Source organism: Amaranthus tricolor, chromosome 6, assembly GCF_026212465.1.
Source record: "Amaranthus tricolor cultivar Red isolate AtriRed21 chromosome 6, ASM2621246v1, whole genome shotgun sequence".
Lineage (NCBI taxonomy): Eukaryota > Viridiplantae > Streptophyta > Magnoliopsida > Caryophyllales > Amaranthaceae > Amaranthus > Amaranthus tricolor.
The window spans coordinates 23872358-23889462 of NC_080052.1; the positions used below are offsets into that span (position 1 = coordinate 23872358).

General features: G+C 34.7%; 2 protein-coding genes and 1 long non-coding RNA gene across 8 annotated transcripts; 2 read left to right on the plus strand and 1 right to left on the minus strand.

Moving 5' to 3' along the window:
- Window positions 1–1466: 1466 nt before the first annotated feature.
- Window positions 1467–4088, plus strand: LOC130815708 (uncharacterized). The gene is made up of 3 exons (XR_009042625.1): window positions 1467–2498; window positions 2967–3038; window positions 3460–4088. It is a non-coding gene; the product is annotated as an uncharacterized LOC130815708 (long non-coding RNA).
- Window positions 4089–4731: 643 nt separating this feature from the next.
- On the plus strand, window positions 4732–7023 carry LOC130815424 (12-oxophytodienoate reductase 3-like). The gene is made up of 5 exons (XM_057681891.1): window positions 4732–5044; window positions 5134–5274; window positions 5637–5767; window positions 5992–6174; window positions 6259–7023. Exons 1-5 carry the CDS (start codon window positions 4959–4961, stop codon window positions 6918–6920), a joined length of 1203 nt encoding a protein of 400 aa, XP_057537874.1. The 5' UTR covers window positions 4732–4958; the 3' UTR covers window positions 6921–7023.
- A 1862-nt stretch (window positions 7024–8885) lies between these two features.
- LOC130815229 (uncharacterized) lies at window positions 8886–15634 on the minus strand. 6 transcript variants are annotated; one of them, XR_009042550.1, is made up of 9 exons: window positions 15391–15632; window positions 13202–13326; window positions 11472–12198; window positions 11225–11364; window positions 10167–10473; window positions 9930–10069; window positions 9767–9840; window positions 9519–9635; window positions 9255–9389 (listed from the first exon to the last, which is right to left on the minus strand). XR_009042550.1 is itself a non-coding variant. In XM_057681620.1 (7 exons), the coding sequence occupies exons 2-7, from the start codon at window positions 13277–13279 to the stop codon at window positions 9030–9032; spliced, it is 1701 nt and encodes a 566-aa protein (XP_057537603.1). In that variant the 5' UTR covers window positions 13280–13326; window positions 15391–15634; the 3' UTR covers window positions 8886–9029. The 6 variants fall into 6 exon arrangements, 4 of the variants coding, with proteins under 4 accessions (XP_057537603.1, XP_057537604.1, XP_057537601.1 ...); XR_009042551.1 differs by having other exon boundaries at window positions 9519–9652; XM_057681620.1 differs by lacking the exons at window positions 9519–9635; window positions 9767–9840 and having other exon boundaries at window positions 8886–9389; window positions 9930–10018; window positions 15391–15634.
- Window positions 15635–17105: the final 1471 nt, after the last annotated feature.

Consider the following 17105-nt stretch of genomic DNA (forward strand, 5'->3'; position numbering starts at 1 on the left):
TCGTCTTATACACATTGCCCAAATGAATGATTTATGGGGATTATTTTTTATGTGGCCCAAAGGGTGTTGATTATTTAAAGCATGTAAGACAATATTTAAAGGTTTAAAATATAACTAAGCAAAAACATAGCAACGAGAAAAAAATCTGGGCTGCTCGATGATGTGCTCGTTCGAGCACGGTTTGTTTGGTCAAGCAGTGTGTTCCAAAACTTTCAGTTTGATATTTTAAGCATATGCTCGTTCGAGCGCCTTATGTGCTCGTTTGAGCACTTAGGAAATTTCGCGTCATAAAGCTTCTGGTAGTGATTTTGGCTCATGCTCGTTCGAGCACATATTATGCTCGTTCGAGCACTTTGGAACATAACATTTGTTCGTGGATCAAAATTTCGTTTCATAGAGTGTTGTGTAGTTATGAATTAATGTTTTACTTGATATAATTAGTAAATAGATTTGGATGAATCATTACTAATCTACTCTATAAATAAAAGTTGGTGCATGAAATCATTTACATCTTGGAATATAATTTCTGTCTCATCTTTCTCTCAATCTCTTAAAACATAAAAGAGAGTTATTGTAACATTTGAGAAATTAAATAAGGAATTTAAAACAAATATTAGTATGAGAATTATTTTGGGTTGAGTAAAATAAATAAGGAAAATTGGTTCAAAATAATCCCAACTATCGCTCATTGGCCATAAATAATCTCCACTATCGATTATTTTTAAATAATTAACTTTGACCTGAATTTGTTCAAGACATCAACTACAACCTGGTAACCTGACCGGTAACCTAGGATAGTAGGTTACCTCCATTTAAAAAAAAGAAAAATAAAAAAATAAATAAAGGAAAAAAAATAAGTAAAAACCCTTCTTCACACTCCAACCCACCTTCTCCACCACCAACCGACCACCCCATCACCAGCTTGCCTCCCACAGCCACGCCAGCAACAACCGCCACCATCGAATACCGCCCACCATCGAACACCAGCCACGCCAGCAACAGCCTCCCCCAACCCCCCTCCTCTCCCACCATTCGAACACCAATAAAAGAAAAAAGAAAAAGAAAAAATCCTCACCACCCAGGCGCACCACCACCCCATCGCAACCACCACCATTTACATCCCTCGCAGTCCAAATCTCTACCACCACTCGAAATCAATCCAACCCCCACCTGTTTTGTAGCCAAACATGGATGTGGGTTTGGTTTATTAATTTCAATTATTTTTGGGTTGAGGTGGTGCTTGAGGTGGTTAATCAATTGGGACTATGGTGGTTGAGTTAGAGGTGGGTGCCGGAAATTGGTGGTAATGCAACTTGAAGGATGGTCGAATGGGGTGCTGTTGTGGTTGCAGGCCGATGAAGATGGTGGCGCCTGGGTGGTGAGGGTTTTTTTCTTTTTTTTTCCTTTCTAGTGTCCGAATGGTGGGAGAGGAGGGGGGTTGGGGGAGGTTGTTGCTGGCGTGGCCGATATTCAATGGTGGCGGCTGTTGCTGGCGTGGCTGTGGGAGGCAGGCTGGTGGTGGGGTGGCCGATTGGTGGTGGAGGAAGAGGGTTGGGGTGTAAAGAAGTGTTTTTACTTTTTTTTCCTTTATTTATTTATTTATTTTTCTTTTTTTTTTTAAATAGTACCAGATTGTAGTGGATGCCTTGAACAAATTCAGGTCAAAGTTGAGATTATTTAAAAATAATCGATAGTGAGGATTATTTATGGCCAATGAACGATAGTTGGGATTATTTTGAGCCAATTTTCCAATAAATAATTATTAGTTAAGATAACAAAATAGTAGATATTTGGCTTATTCCTTACTTTTCCAATTAATATTTAATTTTGTTCTTTTATTATTATCCCTATTTCTATATGCTAGAAACCAAAAATTAAATTTTGGCACTAACATTACAAGTATTCATCTTCTCCTCAAAACCCCTCCTCCTCCTTCTATTTCCCCATGATTCTCTGTAATCTTGAGGTAGTAATGCAATGTTCGATTCACGTGAAGCCTTGAAGCAACTTCCTCCCTCTCCTTGCGACAGAACCGGGCAGCCATCAAACCCCACCTTCTTCCTCTTCTTCTTCCATCTATTATTCATCATCTTCTTCATTTGCCCTTTTTTTTTCCCAAAACCCTTACATTTTCGAAAACCCCAATCATTTTCCTTTCATTCTTGATTTCGAAGCAAACTAGCAACCAAATACATCATCTTATTCTGTCCCAGTTTTGAATTGTAGTTAACCTCATTTTCTCTCATCTTTTATGAATTTCGAGAATGCTTTTGGCAAATACAAGAACCATTATCTAATTTCTTGGGTTGATTTCTTTGGTGTACGACTGGGTCAGTGTAGGTGCAAGTTGAGGAAACATCTCAAGGCTGAATTCTTGCAGTTTCTCTTTCTGGATAATTTCGAAAGAACCAAATATTAAAATTTCCTCCAGTTTCCTATGATTTCTCGGCCAATCAACAGCAACTTCCTTCGTTTCGGTTGCCACTGGTTTCGAAGTGGTGTGTGTTAATATACCTTTGTTCCTCTTATTCTTGTATATTACTTTTATTCAAACAATCCTCTTTTGATCTAGTTACCTTTTTATTTTACTGATTTCTTATCAAGAATTATCACCACTATTAGATCAGTTTGTTGATTTCAAGATTTATGACATATACTTGCTTCAATTGAGTAAATAGATTTAACGTTGTTTGATATAAAATTAGTGAATTTTGAGATTATATAAATATTGTTGGGAAACAGTTGTGGTAAAATAATGGGTATTTGACGTTCTTTGATGAATTGGGCCATAAACTTTATTTCATGGTGAATTAAAGACTAGATTATGCACTATTATGATAATTTAAAAATGTTAGAATAGAGTTTTTGTTAAGATATAGCATTTAGGAGGAGATGTAATAAGTTATATGTTAGTATAGCAGCGTCGAACGCACTTAAATGATATTATGTTTATTGTTATGCTCCAGGAAATGACTTCGCTAAGGATCTTCTAGTTGATAGCTATGGCTTGGACTCAACTCGTTAAAGCAACGTTGTAGGTGAGTAGTAGCAACTCGTTAAAGGGTCTGATTAGACTACATTCTTGAAAATAAATTTTTTATTAAAGCTCTTTTGAAATTGAAAATTGTTGAGACAAATGTTGTTGTGACTGCTTATGTTAATATTATGACATGATCAATGGATCGGGCTTGCGAGCTGGTCATTGACGGAATTGAGGAACATTGTTCCCTACTCCCTGTTTTTTAGGCGAGTTGTCATTCAGATATTGACTAGCTTCACTTGAGAGCGACATAGCCTTAGAGCTATGGGGCACCTCTCAAACTAGACTCCTTGTGCGCACATAGATCTAGGAAACTAATGTTGCTTTTAAACCTATGTTTTGAATTATGGTGTTTTGTGGTTTTGGGTTGTTACTTCTCGTTCAGTTAAACCTGACTCCCTGTTGTTTATATCTTTTAGTTGTTTGCAGATCGGAATCGGTTGGGAACGAGGGTTAGCGGCGATGATTAGAGTTACAGAGATGTTATATTGAGCTGAGTACACGACAAGTGTAGTATTGTATTAGGTTTTTGATAGATGTATATTAGACTTGATTGTGTTGGTTATATTGGACTTATGGAGTGACTTTTATGATTACTTGGTATTTTAGTTAGATGTTCAGTTTGAGAATTAGTTGAGTTAGTTACGTTAAAGAACTGGCGACTCATTTGCTCAAGTTTTGAAATTGTGATTTAAGTTTCTTGGAAAACAGACCCCGTGATGACCCTTTTCACCTAGTCAATGGTAAGTCGGGTTGTTACAGTTATAAACTCTTTTATTGTTTTTTTGGTTTTGTCTTCTACATAAACACATAATCATTTAGTTCAATCGGTTCGTACTAATCGGTTGATGTGATTGATTGTATCTCATTGTGAATTTCCGGTCTCATAACCCAAGTACCTTTGTAGGGGAAATATTACAAAAGGAAAATATCGTTGTCGCCTTCAATCTATATCAAGATTTCTAAGTGACGCTCATCGTCGCAAACTAATCTTCTCTACGGTGTTTTCGTTCAATTCATGATTCATTCAAGCAACGAGTCCGTTGCCATACACAAAGAGGATACTACAAACATTATCTTGTATTTGTAGTTTATTTTTCGCATTATTATTTCTAATAAAGGAATGAGTCATGGGCATCATTTTTTGAAAATTTGAACAAAATAAGCAAATTTATATAAAAAAATTCATAAACTAGATATAAGGGAAACTTAATTTCCAAAAAGTTGTGAACAAAGGAAGCCCTGATCAAACAAGGTTAAATTATTCACATTCACTTTTTGTGCAGATTTCAATGCAAACTTAAAAGTCAAATAATTTTAATTGTGAATTTTTAAAAATTATAAAAAGTTAATATTTTGAAAATATATTTTGAGACGAATCTATCAAGATCTTATATGAATATGTTTTTATATATATATATATATATATATTGATGAGAAATCTAGTCAAAGTTAGACATTAAAATTCGTAAATTCTATTTGAGAAAAACATATGAAAACAAAGGGAATACATAAAATGGATACTCTCTCCGTTTCTTTTCAAACATCCCATTTGGGTTTTAGATACTATGCATGATAAGATTTATTAATATCTAATTTTTATAATTCATTTTTAATTTATAAGTTAAAACATAGTCAAACGAGATAATATTAGTATTTACAAATGTGATCAAACCAAATGGAGATTTGAAAGAAACTAGTGTTGGAAACAGCCGATAATTTCCAAAAGGCTACTCAGTCACTATCACTAGTAAGTATTCCCTCATCCACAGGCGATTTCTACTCCCACTATCAAAAGTGGATTCATAAATCATACTCCATTTTCTTCCTCTTCTACTTTTCAAAGTTGTTAAGTCTTGTTTGGTAGCAATAAGCATCAGTAAGCAGTAGTATTCACTATTCATTAAAGTATTCTGTAATGGCAAGCATCAAGGTTGAAGAAAACAAACCCATTCCCACGCTTTTTTCCCCTTATAAACTCGCCAAATTTTCCCTCTCTCACAGGTATTTGTTTTTTTTAACTTTTCAATTTTATTGGGTTGATGCTAAAAATCAAAATAATTTAAATTTCAATGTGATCCCAAATTCTTTAGGGTGGTTTTGGCGCCGATGACAAGATGCAGGGCGATAAATAACATACCAAACGAGGCCTTAACAAAATATTACGTTCAGAGATCTACTCCCGGCGGTTTTCTTATTACTGAGGGCACTCTTATTTCTCCTACTGCTCCTGGGTATTTATTTTTCAATATCTCAACTCTTTTTAGGATTTTATTTGCATCAATTTTTTACATAATGGGTATCATTAGTTTTGATTAATTAGCATCCCTATTTGCATATTTGATTGATAAATGATGTTTTGATCAATTTGTCTTTATCAGCAAAATGACCCCAAAAAGATTAAGATCAGGACTCTTGTTGATTAGTTGATCTATTGAAAATGTGAGATTTTAGATTTTCTGGTATGATTCATATCTCTTTTTTTGGACTGGATCTTAGAAGGGGAAATTTTTTTTAACATGAATTTAAACCAACTTGAATACATGATTACGTTTACGTTGGGGCCAGCCTAACAAATGCAACATCAATGGTGCAGATTCCCCCATTGCCCAGGCATTTACACCAACGAGCAAGTCGAAGCATGGAAGAAAGTGGTTAATGCTGTTCATGCCAAGGGAGCAGTCATCTTCTGTCAGTTGTGGCATGTTGGTCGAGCTTCACATACAGGTTCACTTAAACACTCCATAGAAATCCATGGTTACCATAACGCAATGCATTGAATATCATTTGATATCATTATTTTGAGTCGAGGACTCTTTGACCGCATCCTCCTTCATGGGTATGGGTTTTTGTCTTCCTTTCCTCCCCATACCCTGCTCATGATTCCAAATGAGCGGGATACACTGGGTATGATGATGATGATAGACATTTGATATCGTTGTTCTATATAGTGTACCAACCTCGAGGTGAGGCACCAATCTCATCAGTAAATAAGCCGATATCAGATAGGTGGAGAATTTTAATGCCGGATGGAACTACTGAACGATACCCTGTTCCTCGAGCCTTGGCTTCCCATGAAATACCCGATATTGTTGAGCATTATCGGCAAGCTGCGGTTAATGCTATTCGAGCAGGTCAGCAATTTCTTCATATGATCACCTCCTTGATATTGTTTTTTCTCTTTGCAGTAATTACACTGTCATATCTTTCATTGGCAGGTTTTGATGGGGTAGAGATTCATGGGGCACATGGCTACCTCATCGACCAATTTCTAAAAGATGGGATCAATGATCGTACAGACGAGTATGGTGGGTCCCTCACTAATTGTTGTAGATTCCTAGTTCAGGTGGTTCGTGCAGTAGCTACAGCCATCGGTGCAGATAGAGTTGCTGTAAGGATCTCACCAGCAATAGACCACCTTGATGCCTCAGACTCGAATCCTCTCGCACTTGGCCTAACTGTGGTCAAGTCCCTCAACAAACTGCAGATAGATCTTAACTCACAGCTTACCTATCTTCATGTAACGCAACCTCGTTATGTTGCGTATGGCCAAACCGAGTTGACTAGACAAGGGAGTGAAGAAGAGGAAGCTCGACTTATTCGAACCCTAAGGAAAGCCTATCAAGGGTCTTTTATGAGCAGCGGAGGGTACACCAGGGAACTTGGAATGGAGGCTGTGGCTCAAGGGGATGCTGATTTAGTTTCGTATGGACGACTCTTCATATCGAACCCGGATTTGGTGGAGAGGTTCAAGGTTAATGCACCCTTGACCAAGTACGTACGGAAAACATTCTATACCCAAGATCCTGTTGTGGGTTATACTGATTACCCCTTTCTTGGTAACGATAATGTTGATAGTAAAGTATTGGCTCGCCTATAATGTGAAACTGTGTATTGTATGATAAATTTTGTTGCATATGGAATTTTATGCAGACAAATAAAGCTTGCTTAGTTCTGAAACATATGGTTCACTTTTCACCTAAGAGGCATTATCTATCATTTGAACTTATCATTCCAATTATTTCAACTTTTTAGGTTAATCTATATTCGGTCTAACTAGATTACTACGTTACGAAGTATCTGTTTTATGCTAGCGTTTTTAAGGTCAAATGTAGCATTTTTCAATTTGATAGTACAATATTAGTTCGTTTATAATGACCCTTATCGAAAGTCATTTGAATCACGTCTTCATTCTTCTTTCCAAAACTCATCCAAGTAACATAATCAAAATTAAGATTTATCTTTAGCAATCAAACTTACAAAGTACTAATCAAAAGATAGAATGAATACATAAATTTGCACATACACATGAGTTTGTATAGAAGATAAAGTATAATTTCAAAGGTAAACGACTAAAACTCTATCTAAATAGTACACTAGACTAGATATCAATTTCCTCTAAGAAAGGCTAAAGCCTATTAAGAATTGACAAAAAAATCGGTAAACACAAAAAAAACACACAGTTAATTTATAACTTCAGATTGTTAACAACTTACTACCTAGTTAGACTAGTTGCAAGAAGAACTAATCTCCAACCTTTAGTTCCTTAGATCAAACATAGCTAGAGGTGAACATGGTCCGGTTTGGTCTGGTCTGACACTACAATCAGACCAAACTAGAAATTCTGGTCTTAAAATTTATCGGACCGGACCGGACCAAACCATTTTACAACGGTCCGGTCCGGTCTGGTCTACGATTTTTATTTTTATATTTTCATCTAAATTAACACATGTATTTATGCAAATATTTCACACCTACAATTAATAAATATAATAATTTGTAATTAGTTGATAACGTCAACATCATTCAAGTATATATTGCTATATAGAAATTACTACATCTTAAAATATCTAGGTAGCAACTTAATTTTTTAAATACAAAATTATGATTTTTGACCGGTTTGCGGTCCGGTCCGGTCTGGTCTGAAAAATAAAAAAACCGAGACCAGACCATTTAAACCGTAGACTAGACCAAATATTAAAATTTCGATTTGATTTACGATTTAAACCAAACTTTTTTCGGCCTTAAACATAGTTACCAAAAATTCAGGAAGTCAAAACAATTATCTGAGGCTGTTCAAATATATCATTAATTTTGAACAGTCGACAATACCAACGACTAACCACCACCACACGAAAGCCGTCGAACTTGATGAGGTGAAACACACCATTGAAATCAAAGACCATCGTTGAATAAGTCACGAAGTTGAGAAAAAAAAAAAGAAAGCTTGAATAGTGTGGCAATGGTAATTATAAATGTGTGAGAATATTAAGCATATAATAATGTATATTTGTATACATGTAATTACAATATGTAATCACAAAAACACCACTAATGGCAAGTAAAAAATCTTCTCATAATCCATACATTTCAATGACGAACACAACAAAACATATAGAAAAATGTTATGAAGATTTGGTAGGAATTTTTGTAGATTACACTCAGAGATACAATGGACCACAAGAAGAATATAAAGTGCTATGTATTCTATAAAGATGAAATATATTCAAAGATAACAAGAATATCATGATATATAATATGTATGAACAAAAATTTACAACTTCCTTGACCAAACAAGGATCATAATGAATTTATCCTTTACCACTATATATAGAGTTACATTCCCATTATGTTATTTCAACGCAATATGAGAATGCATGTATGTCTAGCCAAGAGACACAACTTAACATAAACAACATGTTTATTCATTGGTTTCTCGGTCCATGTTTATCCATTCGTTTAGCGCAACTACGGTATTAACTTGAATTATCTAAATAACCAACAATGTCAACTTATTTTTCCATAAATTTGCAAGGTAAGAAAAGAAAAACTAGTGCAAGATATATTACAAGAAATCTAGCCTCAAATTCTACCAATAAATCTTCACCTTTTGAGCTTATTATGCATCTAAAAGTGGGCACTAGGCAGGGGAAGATATTGCTCTTACAGTTAGTATGTTACAGACTTACAGTCACTGCATTAGAAGTTGTTAAACATGGTTCAGGTCTTCAGGAGCATCATGAATCAACCATGGTCCCACCTCCATGGGTAAGTCAAGACTCACCAGTTCTTGTTTCACACTAGCTCCTGAAACAAAATGGTTCAATCCACAAGCTTTAATTATATGTACTTTGATCATACGCTCCGTCACAAACTCAAATATTAGAGTGTCGCCAACATCGATTCCATACGCTTTCAGGAAATCACTCAATCCGTGGCCTAATCCTATACGCCCATCTGACGGTCTAGTTCTAACTCCAATCGACCATTTCCTTCCTTCTGGATCACATAGCACCACTATGTCTTTGTCCACCAACTTTTGCTTAATGGCAATTGCCTTTGGAATGTTCTGCAAATCAAATGAGTTTTAGGTTACAAGAAAATGAGCTACTCTTACATGAAACAACAGGAATTCAACCTATATATCTTTAATTCCGCGTGATTAAAAATTGGAAAATATTACCCAAAATAATTCAACCTTTTTCTTTGCATGGAACGTGGAATGTAGCCATGCTTTGCAATCCGGGATCGTCCGTCCCCAATCACCACGAAATGCGACCCAAATTGCTCAAGGTGACGTCTCGATGTACAAAACCTTTTTAAAAACAATTTCTTAAAGAAAAAATAATCATTTTAATTTAATATTGTTTATAAATATATATATATATATATATATATATATATATATATATATATATATATATATACACATAATGTATTTCGTACCCAATCGTTTCGAGTCAATCTAGGTTGTGTTCCTTGTTCCCGTTCCCGTTCCCCGTTCTAACCCGAATGTCGTTCTAGGTAACAAAGAGCAAGAGTTTACGATGTCAAAACATGCAAAAGATGAGCGACACATATGAGGAAAAACATGAATAAAAGAACGTACCAAATATGTATTTCTTGATAGCAGACTCCAAGTTACAGAGAATGATGAACTTTTGATTTCTGAAGCAACTCTGGCATTGCCTACAGTTACTGGTGTATTATTAGGAATGGTACGGTTAGTAGTCGGCTCCACGTTTTCATCTGTATGGATGAGTCGTATTTAGCTACTACACATTAAACTTTACAAAATTACGGGTTTTTATGGAAAAAAAAGGCTTTCAATAGCAATATTACTCACACGGTGTATTAAAAAGCTGTTTGGGTTCGATTTTCCTGTCTTGTTCTCTTTCAGAAGGATTAACAACTTGATTAGCCCGTACGACTTGAACTTGAATCATATTGTTAGACAAAAACTCAAAAATCAACACATCACCCGTCATTAAATCACTGTCATTAACAAACTCTCTCCATCCTTTAGCTAAATCCACACGACCATCTTGCCTTACTCTCAGCTCCATCGGCCAGCTATTTCCTTCGGTGTCCTTAAGTAACACTGTCTCTTTGTTGGAGTATGTCTTCCCAACTAGGATTGGCTTTGGAATTGTCTGCATTGAAACTTGTTTTAATAATCTTTCCATTACTCAAGTCGTCTCGGAAAATGTCAGTATAATATGCAGTCCTCTACCCCTATATGACTGTATATGTTGGAAATATAACCCACATGTGATCCACATCGGAGAATTAGAGAGCAATTAACAAAAATATAAGTTTGATGGACTTCTTTTCCTATTACTAATTGGTTTTAGGATGAAACCTCATCAGACTTGTGTGCAATCAATTCTCCTCTTGTGCGGATCTTGTTGTACATAAGCACAATGAGAAATACATCATGGTATCAGAGCCGACGATTTCCGATCAATTAGAAACAAAATATCTCGGTCTTCAATAAAAAAACAACAATGTGAATGTTCAAAAAGAATGATATTCCCGTACAATTAAAAATAATGGGCTCACATGTGAGGGAGAGTACATGTGAGGGAGAGTGTTAGAAATATAACTCCCACATTGAAGAATTAGAATTAGAGAATGATTGACAAACATATAAGTTTGATGGACTACTCCTCCTATTACCAATTCATCAGGCTTGTGTGCACTCAACTATCCTTTTGTGCGGGCCTTGTTGTACACAAGCCCAATGACAAGTCTATCCCTATACAATAGGGTCAAATACACATATCCTAATATGTGATTTTCTAGTAAAACATATTCTCTCCATACTCAAATATCACCTATAAGATTGTTTTTATAAAAAAATAAGAAGGGAGTTGATGCAATTTCAAGTTTAAAATCATTTACCACATAATAAAGGAAGTGGCTGGCCTTTCTCCAAGTCAAAGAGAAACATGCATTTTGTCCAGTAGCTGTCATCATACATTTCTTCCTTTTAGTAGTGTTGATAACGTTCCTCTGAATCTCACATGCTCCATATCGAATAGCTACAACACACCATAATATATTTTAGATCAAAATCACAAGTTAATACAGCTAGAGTAACTACTTACACACAATTGCTTGCAGCAAATGTCATAATAAATCAACTTACAAGGCACTCTAGGCCATGGAGTTACTTGTTTTTCCTGGACTCCCGGAGTTTGTCTCAAAAATTCAGAGCGTCCAACTTCACGGATTTTGGGTAGTTGTCTTGGAGTCCCAGCATGTTCACCTTCATGGACTATTGGCGGGTGTCTTGGAGATTCGGAGCGTTCACCTTCGTGGATTCTGGACTTAGAAGGCAATGCTGTCCATAAAGTTAGTTCTTCTTGATGGACTTTCATAGATTGCTTTGCAGAATCAAAGGGTCCAACTTCACGAATTATCTGTGGTTGTCTTGGAGTTTCCGAGTATCCAACGTCATTGAATATTGGTGTTTGTCTTGGAAATTCAGCGTACCCACCTACATGGATTATCGACGTTTGTCTTGGAGATTCAGTGGGTCTGCCCTCATGGATTTTCGGAGTTTGTTTTGGAGATTCAGAGGCTCTAATTTCATATTCCAACTCGAAAGTCGATTCATTTGCTCTTTCAGATCCATCCTTCTCGTATATTTTCACTTGGAGAATAGATGGTTTTTCATACTCAAAGAGCAAGAAATTTCCAGCCTCCAGGGAATGTGCTTTTATAAAACAATTAAAACCATAACTGAGATACACCCTGCCGTTTTCATCATTTTCCACATCTACCCTCCAACATTTTCTGGATCCAGAAATCTCTAAGATGAACCAAGGTGGTATTTCTCCTTCAAAGATATTAACGAAAGATGGGGGCATTGCCTATAAGATCAAATTCAATAACATGCTAATTCATTATTGCATACAACGAGGCCGGAACAATAGTCGTGCACTAATATATGGACATTAAATTTTCTAGCAATACTGGTCGTAGACAACGTGATCTTTATTCTTTACCGTAAGATCGCAATCAAATCAATCGTTTTTTAAAATAAACTTTGTTATTGCAGGGTTAAGATTAACACCACCCCCCCCCCCCCCCCCCCCCCGAAAAAAAGAGGGATGAAAATGACGTTGAATTTGATAGCCAACATGAGAAATTCAAACTCAATGTTGAAAAAGTGGGCATTCAATAATTTCATTTGGACACAGAACAGAATTATTAACTGATTGTGCGCATCAATGAACTTCCGGAAACTCAAGTGATTTGCCTTATCCATTTGGTCTTGTTTATACAAAAAAATTTTACCCTCGATAGGTTTTCTCTAAAGAAAATTTCATTTCATTATTCGATCATAGTTCATTGCCTGCAGCTTCTATGGCTTACTAATCTTAAGAGTTAAAAGTAAGACCAATAAGTTCTATACATTTTGTTTTCTACCAATGGATTCAAGATAAGTAGCTGCGCCAAAATGCCTTGATAAATTTCCTAAACTTTACGTGCCTATATAGTACGACTCTAGAGGCATTCCATATCATAATGCAAAGATACGGTTTCGGTCCCGATCGTGGGAACAGTCACAAAATGGATTTCACGGCCAATATGAATGATTTTGCGGTCATTGTGGCCTATATTTTGGTCGCGGAAAACTCAAAAGCCTTTAAAATACGGTCGCAATAAAATGATGCGGCCTTGTTTTTGCACAATGTTCCATATACTATATATCAGCTGATGATCTATCTAGGTGGAGTGAATGAAAGATTTAACCACTAAGAACTCCACCTTACTTGATAAGTATATCAGAATTATTATGTTTGCTGAACAATTATAGCTAATTCACATTCTGAGCTACAATGTAAGAGAATTAAGTGCCAGAGAAAGTACCAGTTTTTCGGTGTAGTTGTCATCGAGAACTTTCACGAAGGACCCTCTCCTGAATGATATCTTACGCTTGTTCTCCATTGCAGCCAGCACAAACCAACGTAGAAAAGTATTAAGTCAATGTATATCTTGCACAAAAGTTGAAATGAGTGAATTTTACTTTTAGTCCATTCTTTAGATAAAAAAACAGAACTGTGTCATGCAGGGATAACTTTGTTCAAGAAAGAGGTAGGTAATCATATCACTCGTATGTACGTTAATGCAAACTGTTTCCAGCTTAACAATCATGATACTTATTGTACCCAAGAAAAAAAAAGATTTATCGAGGATTCTGCGAGGGTGAACCCAACACAATAAACAAACTGACCAAAAATAATGTTTTACGTACGTTTATTCATTTGGATCACTTTCCTTTAGAATAATTTTCGATAGTTGCTTACTTGCCTCATTTTCTAAATTGGTAACATAACCTTAGAGTATTCCCTCTATACATTATTTTCAATCCTCTTCATATGGGTCATTTGATCTATTCATTCACTTCTATAAGTTTCTTTATCATATGGGCTCTTCTAGAAACTCATGCATCACTTCATGATTCATTTAAAGAAAACTGAGAAAGTATTTGTAAAACGACAAAGCATATTATTAGTATGAATAATCCTGTCTGGTTTCAGATTGTCACTTCTAAGTCGTCCTAAGTGCTACATCGAATTCGACTAAATGATGGGCAATCTTAAAAGCGCCCTCTAACAGTTAAAATATATAAAATTGAGTCTTGGTCATGGGAATGTCAATCTAAATCGAAACCAAAATCACCTGACTCAAACTGATTCGGTCTAAGTAGTTCAAAGTGCTACATCAAATTCAACTAATTGATGGGAAATCGACCCTATTCGACTTAGATCCAACTACAAATTTCAAAGAAGAAAATGCCTGCAGGGGCGACGCCAAAATTTTAACCGGGGGAGTCAATAGCAAAAAAATTATGGTGAAAAATATACACTAGCAAATTAATTTCATAAAAAGGTTAAAATTCTAAATACTTGTTTATAGATGAGAAAATTTTGCAAGTTAGGACTTGAAAAATTGAAGGATTGTATAAAGATTCAAACACAAACCTCAAATTTCATTTATACTCTTTAACCATAAAGTTTACTTGATTTTGTGATCCTTCATTAGCCTTTATATTATATATAACAAATTAGTAATAGAGCATGTATATGCTTCACTTGTGCTTGCGTAAACACCAGAACCAGTGTCTTCAGATCCAAACTGGAAAATACGGCCAAACGTATACCTCTATATACTCTACACCCTAATCGAATTCAGTGTTACTAATAAAAGAACACAAATTCTTGGTTGAGACGCTTTCATTGTGAGACGTTTTTCATACATGGCTTAATACCCCAACTAATACAATTATTAGAATATGAGCTCCTTATTTTGAGGTCATCTTACCAGAAAAAGTCTCTTACAATGTCTTGTCTATGTCAAGGAACCAAGCATAAGCTTTTTTATTTTTCATTTTCATTTCATTAAAACAAAGTTTCTGCTTGGTACTTTGACATGCACAAAATAGCACAAACTATGTCATTCATTAGTCATCCAACCATCCATGTCTCAAAGACTCAAACATTGCATTTGTGTTACATTTTCTCCTAAAACTTTCTAGTTTCAAATTTACGGGGTGTTTGGATTGACATAACAATTTAATAGTAAAACAGCTTCCATGGGTAATCTCCATTCCCATTTGCCAAACACCCCTTTTAAATTTGGAGGAAAATGTTTCAAAATAATAAAAATGGATTTTCCAACCAAAATTTTCATTTCAAATTAATTGTAAAATTGAGAAACAGGGTTCAATTCTCACTCCCTAAAATTAAAACTCTCTTCCCCTTAAGCCTACCACCAAATTAAACAAAATTGACAAGTAAAATAAAAAAAAAAAAAATTAAAAAAAAGGAATTTTTTTTTTTTTTTTTGAGAAAACCTATTTCATCAAACCAAACAGCCCTGATAGCAAAATCATCCACAAAAGTAGAGTCGAGAAAAAAAAAATTCAAACTTGCATGTGAAAATAGAAGAAATTAATAACATATTCCAATGCCATTCAAGCAAAATCAAATTAAATACATAATATACAACAAATACTTATAAATGGGCATTTTAATAACTAAAAACAGTAATCTTACCAGAAGCTGTTAGATTGTGAATTGCGATGGTATTAATAAGCAATGAACAGTGAAAGATATTCTCTTCTACCTTTCATTTTCTTAGGTTTGAGTCTTGAGTCTCACTCATACTCATTCACCGTAAATACAAGTGTAAAATTAATTTCTTGATAAAAAGAAGGTTAAAATTATGTTTGAGCTTTTGGAAAACAAATTTTGTTTCCAAAGTAGTTTTGCAGAAATTGTTTATTTTTTAAAAACAGAATTGTTTGGGCTTATGTTTTAAAAAATGAGTTTTGTGAAATATGTTTGGCTTTTTTTTTCTACTTTAACAATATTTGAGTTTTTTGAGCATTTCTATATGATTAAAAATAACATAAAATTATATAATTGACATTGTGGTCAAATTAAATAAATCTAACAATACTACTCACATAAAATTAAATAAATCCTAAATATTCCTAATCCTACCCAATTTGAAGCTATGACAAGTCAAATTAATTTGTTTGAGTTTAATGAGTTATATAAGTTTGTTTTAAGTTTAATATTTTGACTACAACATAATTTATTTAATAAATAAATTATATCGAGTTGACTATAATTTATTTAATAAATAAATTATATCGAGTTGACTATTTATTAAATTGGGTTGAAAATCTCAATCTAAATCCACTTATTTTCAATTAGGTTTGAATCGAATTAGCAGGTTAAATTAACTTTTATCAGACCTAGACTTTATCTTATATCATCGTAAGATAGCGCCCACAACATAAATATCAAACTGTATAAGTGGGAAAAATGAATTTTGCTATTACAAGATAAAATTGCATTGAAAAATATATGGAGTCATTTTTTGGGACATCTTTACAAATGGTTTAAGAAACAGAATGACCATGTCCATGTGATGAATCTCATAATAATTTATTTATGGGGTGGATGGAGTTAGCACTCTATGCCTTCCAAATTTGTCAACCAATTCAAGCCTATATGAATCGTATTCTGGGATTAAAACGTTCATGAACATCAATAAGAATTTTTGGTTTATTCTTGTGAAGTTTTTAAGTATGCAAATAATGATAAGAACACTTAATCATGGAATCCTAAGACCAATGAAAAAAGGCAAATGGGTTGGAATAACATAATCAAACAACACCAATGAATTACTGAAATTCACCAAATGTGGTTTATGTTTCTTTATAACCCCCGTGCTTTATTAATTGATTATTAAGTAATTCGTGATAGTTTAGGCATGGGCAAAGAAAGATCACAGACGCGCCTGTGAGAAAGGTGGATAACATCACAATCGATGGGAAAGAAAAGTCGGTTGGAATTTATCTAGAGATATCAAGATTGACATGAGCGAGTTGGAATTTGACTAGAGATAAAACTAGTTGAATACGTCAAATTTGTGTACTAGATCATTTGCCTAGTTTATGTCTTTTGTTTGTTTTATTTTATTTTATTTTTTTTTTATGTTTTTCTTTCCTTGCCTTACCTTGTCTTGTCTATGTTTTCACTTTTCAGTTATAGGTCCTTCGAGCTGAAGGTCTCTTTGACCACAAGTTCCTCTAATTAAAAAAATTGACTAAAACAACGTCAGGAAAATCGAAGTTGGTCCACCAAGTAAGCCAACTCAACTTTTGGATTCTGAACTCCATGATTAAAAACTCAATAAAAGTCAAGTCGACTTTTGATCCTGCCCATACCAAAAGTCGGCTCAACTTTTGAAGTTATGT

Bases quoted from the DNA above. Each gene is read 5' to 3' on its own strand.
- LOC130815424 (XM_057681891.1), top strand. From the start codon at position 4,959: ATGGCAAGCATCAAGGTTGAAGAAAACAAACCCATTCCCACGCTTTTT. The intron at 5,045-5,133 runs GTATTTGTTTTT...CAAATTCTTTAG, and splicing joins AAATTTTCCCTCTCTCACAG to GGTGGTTTTGGCGCCGATGA. The intron at 5,768-5,991 runs GTTCACTTAAAC...TGTTCTATATAG, and splicing joins TGGTCGAGCTTCACATACAG to TGTACCAACCTCGAGGTGAG.
- LOC130815229 (XM_057681618.1), bottom strand. From the start codon at position 13,279: ATGGAGAACAAGCGTAAGATATCATTCAGGAGAGGGTCCTTCGTGAAA. The intron at 11,365-11,471 runs GTAAGTTGATTT...GGTGTGTTGTAG, and splicing joins TCCATGGCCTAGAGTGCCTT to CTATTCGATATGGAGCATGT. The intron at 9,390-9,929 runs GTACGTTCTTTT...TTTGATTTGCAG, and splicing joins TATCAAGAAATACATATTTG to AACATTCCAAAGGCAATTGC.